The sequence below is a fragment of the Halyomorpha halys genome, unplaced genomic scaffold, assembly GCF_000696795.3.
Source record: "Halyomorpha halys isolate HHAL.00 unplaced genomic scaffold, Hhal_1.1 Scaffold675.1, whole genome shotgun sequence".
In the NCBI taxonomy this organism is placed as follows: domain Eukaryota; kingdom Metazoa; phylum Arthropoda; class Insecta; order Hemiptera; family Pentatomidae; genus Halyomorpha; species Halyomorpha halys.
The window spans coordinates 622,549-627,451 of record NW_027111983.1 but is presented as its reverse complement, the minus strand read 5'-3'; the positions used below and the strand labels follow the sequence as shown (position 1 = coordinate 627,451).

General features: G+C 28.8%; 1 protein-coding gene across 5 annotated transcripts in view; it reads left to right on the top strand.

Annotated features, from left to right (window-relative positions):
- DAAM (disheveled-associated activator of morphogenesis-like protein) overlaps positions 1–4,903 on the top strand; it is a 297,495-nt gene that overhangs the window by 268,748 nt on the left and 23,844 nt on the right. For all 5 annotated transcript variants that reach the window (XM_067049899.1, XM_067049901.1, XM_067049900.1 and 2 more), the window contains exon 3: positions 4,354–4,572. In XM_067049899.1, the coding sequence (XP_066906000.1) occupies positions 4,354–4,572 (219 nt within the window). The remainder of the gene's footprint in view (positions 1–4,353; positions 4,573–4,903) is intronic.

The following is a 4,903-nucleotide window of genomic DNA, read 5'->3' as shown; positions in this document are numbered from 1 at the left end:
CACTTGTGACCGCAACCCTGACCATCTTCCTATATATCAATTTTTACGGTCAACTGTATATACATATATACAATAAGTAAATATGTTGTATGTTTCATATACACTTGAAAATCTCGGGAAGGAACCACCCATCGGTGGTACTTCAAACATTAATTTAAATTAGAAGGTCCCGTGGTCATCTTCTTTGCAGACGCCTCGGAGGTTTTCTAAAATTGAAGTCATATTTTCAACTATTTACATCTGCTTGCTTTTTTTTTAATTGGTGCTCGGTGTGTCCCGTTGTATTGATTATTTTATTTTATATTTAAATTAATTTCACAAATACCTTATATGGGGAGCAACTGCTCAGTGGTAAAGCACTTTGTTATTAATTGCAAGAATCCGGTTTCGAATCTGGCTGTGGTAAATAGTTATTTTCAGTTTCGCTGTAGCCAACTTTGTGGGTCGGGAGCCCAAAAAGTGAATATCCTTAATTGGGTAAAATGTAGCAGTCGAGCGTGATTATGACAAAATCACCTCCTTGCACAACTCCTGGTCTTGTAACAGTACTTCCTTACAAAGTACTGCGCTCCTGGCCCTTCATGGGTTGTAGCGGTTTATATTTATTTTATTTTGTAAATGTCGTATATATTTTTCCTCTTATAATAAATCATTATAATTAACCGTTAAGTCCTTAATAGGATATTAATAAAAAAGCTGGAAAGTGGTAAAGGATTTAATGAAATGACAGTTCATGTTCTTGTAGCAGAAACGAGAAAAAAAATTGATGAAACGTTTCGCTTCTTTGTCGATTTGATGTATGAGAAGAAAGAAAACGGATGACTCAATCTACACGTTTTTTTTTATTTTGCTGGTCAAGTTTTTTTAGGGATTCTAATATTCTGGAATTCGATTCCGGTATCTTTATGGTGCTACGTAATCGTTTATATAAAAACTGGAATGTTAAAATGTGGGCTTCATTCCTTCCGGTTAAAGGATTCTTTTGTGTGTTAAATCTAATTTATTAGTTGTTTTAATGCATCGATGATATCTTATTTTGATGCTCTTATTTCTATTACCAAAAAAGTTCAAGTTGTTATTTTTTTTTATGTTATATATATAAATAATTGACCATATTAATTCAAATTATGAAGAATGGTGCGGTCACTGGAGAACTAAGAATAGTTAACAACTAAATAGTTGTTATAATATATATGACAATTATATGCCATTATAAACAATTATATGCATATAAATATATGCCGACGTTTCGCTCCACTTTTTTTAGCCTCATGAGGGCTGTTTCTGTTAATGTCAATATGATAAAATTGACCACAACTGATTTTATATGTAGGATGTTTATTTGAGGTGAAAATATATATATTTTCAATCTTTACATGCATGATTATTTCAACATAATTTTAATTTATGTTCAAGATGTCCGAACACTATGACGATTAAAAAATATACATATAATTCCATGAAATTGATTCCTAAGTAACAATTTATTTTTTTAATTATTAATTATGTTTAGTTCACAATATATATATCACGTACATCTTATTTTGTTGCAATGTTATCGAATTGTAAAAAACTTATTTAAATTGAGTCTAAACATGGTCATGCCCACTAATTTTGACTTTTTTAAGAAACATTATTATCATTATCTTAATATCCGTAACTGTTGAATATTTTATTGAACTAAAATAACTTAAATACCTCATAATTTAATAGATCAAAAATTAGTTTACAATTTATCTGCTGAATTATTAGATATCTATGTCTAACAATTATTTATTTTATTTCACCATAATATTGATGAAAAATAAAATTATGATAATAATTTTTTTTTAAAAGTAATTATTAGTTGACTTGTCAATGTTAAGACTCAATTTAAAAATGTATTTAACATTTGATAAAAATAATACAAAATAAAATGTTACATATATATTGTTAATTACACATAATTAGTAGGAAGGTTTTTAGTAATTGATGTCATGGATATATTTTTTTGAATTGTTATATTCTTCCCGAAGATGGCGTACGTGGTAGCCAAGACGTGTCTTCATCTTAAATTAAAATTATAGTGAAATAGTCTTGCCTATAATTATTAATATTTGAATTTTTTATATTATTGTTTGACCAACGGATCGTCTCAGGTTACTAATAGAATTTTGTTAAATAATACTGAGGTTATTAAATTGGTGTTCAGTATTTGAGTTGGATCTATTTGTGTATATATTTGCCTCAGTTGATATTTTTTTTAGCATCAGTCTAACTGAACCTGATAGTTACTCGGTTTCCAACTAAAGTTTGAATAGCCATGTCCTTTCCATGTTTGAGAGTTTGAGGTCATTGTACTTCCGCCGCTTGACAAAAAGATTACCAAAGAGCTAATTTTTTTTTATTTAGAATAGAAATTATTATTTTTTTTAAAAAGTTATGTAATCATTTATATACACAGTCAGCTTTTCAAATCAATATAAACTGCCAGTTATGATTATTTGTTAGTTTTAATCCTATTTAGGGTAATATGTTTCTAGTTTTGTTTTGTTTATATATCGTTGGTACAATGGCCATCATAAAATCTCAGAAAATTTTGCTTGAATCATCATTTCAAATTTCTAATTTCGACATCGATCATTGATCATTTTTTTTATTTTCAATTAATTACATCTCGTACGTACGACGTTAGGTATTTCTGATGTGCGAAGAGAAAATAAAACAATGTCAAAACACACCCAAAACTCAAGACAGCAAAATTTGTGGCTGTGTAGGTGTAATTAATGAATTTTAGTTAAAATTGTATTTAATTGATTTCTTATTTTGCCTAATAAACAGTTCTAAAACTTTCCACGAACTCGGAGTGATTTCCTGGTCAGGTATGCACCTGCTGGAGACACTTTCTCCAGCATCAGCTGAACATCATTAAGGGACACTTGTCTTTTTGGATGTGGGTGGGCTGTTACCAAATCCTGGTCCATTCTGTTTGATCTATTAATAGAGAAACTTATTAGTTACATATTTAATTATATATAATTACGTTCCAACTGTTGCTAAATTATTTAAAAATTTCTTTATATTTCGTTTAGTTTAATTCAATTGTTACCTTATTTTTATTTGAGAAAAAGATGAAGAATGATTTAATTGTTTGATTAATTTTTAATTAATTCTATGAATCCTCTTTTGTGGGCTATTGATATTTATCCTCGAATATCTACTGTTTGTATTCAGGTTCATAAGGTGTAGCTACTCTTTATTATTTATTCTGGTTTTCTTTTAGCTAAAAATTAATATCTTTATAACATTTTTCTGTAATTACTGAAATGAAAATGGAGATGAAAAATCGATGTTTACTTTGGAACACTTGGTCCCTGAGAATAGCAATGAGGATAATATGAGCGGCATTCATTGGTGAAAAGTTAAACAAACTTGAATGATACAATAACACTTTTATAAAATATGGTTATAAGAAAGCGATTTGGAATGTAATACAAATAATAAAGTTGTATTTACAAGTTATCATATTTTTTTTAATTTAGATGATTTATTGACTCATGCCAAAGGTGAGCAGGCCTACGTGAGGTAAAAAAAAAAAGATAATATGTTTTATATATTTTATCAAGAGTTATTTACAGTTGCACTAATTGAGTTTTGTAATTTAATATAGTAGCATATTTTCATAAGTCACAAATAACAAACCACACTAGATCAAATATAAAAAAATATGATTATGAGAAAAATAATTATTTCAAAATTTTTATTGTACAATTCAAATGAGTACAATAAGAAATCAAATAGAACTAAAATAAAAATAAATTAAAAAGTATACCTTTATTACTCCCTGTCCTATAACGTACAGACTGTCTTCATTAGTATTTTTCATTTTAAGATCTTTAATTTTTATTTCACAATAATGAGGATTTATTGATTATTTTACGCAACTTTTAGTTATGACAATTTTTTTATAGACAAATAAAGAAGAGAATTGTTGGATTGTGTTTCGAAATAACATGTTCTTAGTTAATGTGTTTTGACATTTTGAACTAATGTAAGTTGTAGACATTATTCATCTAGAAGAAAAACAGATATAGGAGTAATATAAACAAGTAAAATAAAGATAGTGGGGGATTATGAAAAAAAAATTCTTTTTTAAGTTAACTTTTACTTAATTTCAAAAATATACCCATTATAGACAATAATGTGACTAGTCAATTAATAAGAAATTATTTAGAGATTTTTTTGTAATTTGTATTCCCAATCAGTAAAATTTAGGGTACTTGCACTTTTCAATTTTTTTATCTATTGAATAAAATTTTATATATAATTTAGTCCTAATATCCCTTATTTATGTTCACTTCGTAATTCTTTCAGGACGATGAGCCGCCTGAGATCACCTACTGTGTGGTGGACCAAACAGGGACCCTGTCCCTGCATCCACTCACACCGACCCAGCCTATGCCCCCTGAGGAGGAGCTGGAAGCCAAATTTGCTGAACTTGTCGAAGAGTTGGACCTCACCGCCCCCAACAGGGCTGCCATGATGGGTCTTTCCAGGGAGAAGAAATGGCAGATCTATTGTGGCCAGAAGAAGGTAATTTAATTTTAAATTTTTTAACTAACCTAGAAACCAATATTAAAAAAAAAAATTTATAGTTGATAAAGATAGTATTGTAATTAAATTTAATTGTGGTAGTATTAGAATAGATATTGTGTGTACTATCTTTAACTATATATGGTAATTACAAAAATAAACATATTGTATTAGCGTTTTATGAAAGGAATATGGTCCGGGTGCGGTCAAGAATAACTCAAATAGTAGAGATATACTAATTTAATGAGCCAACGTTTCGCCCCACGTTGCAGGTGGTCCGGGTGCGGTCAAGAATAACTCAAATAGTAGAGATATACTAATTTAATGAGCC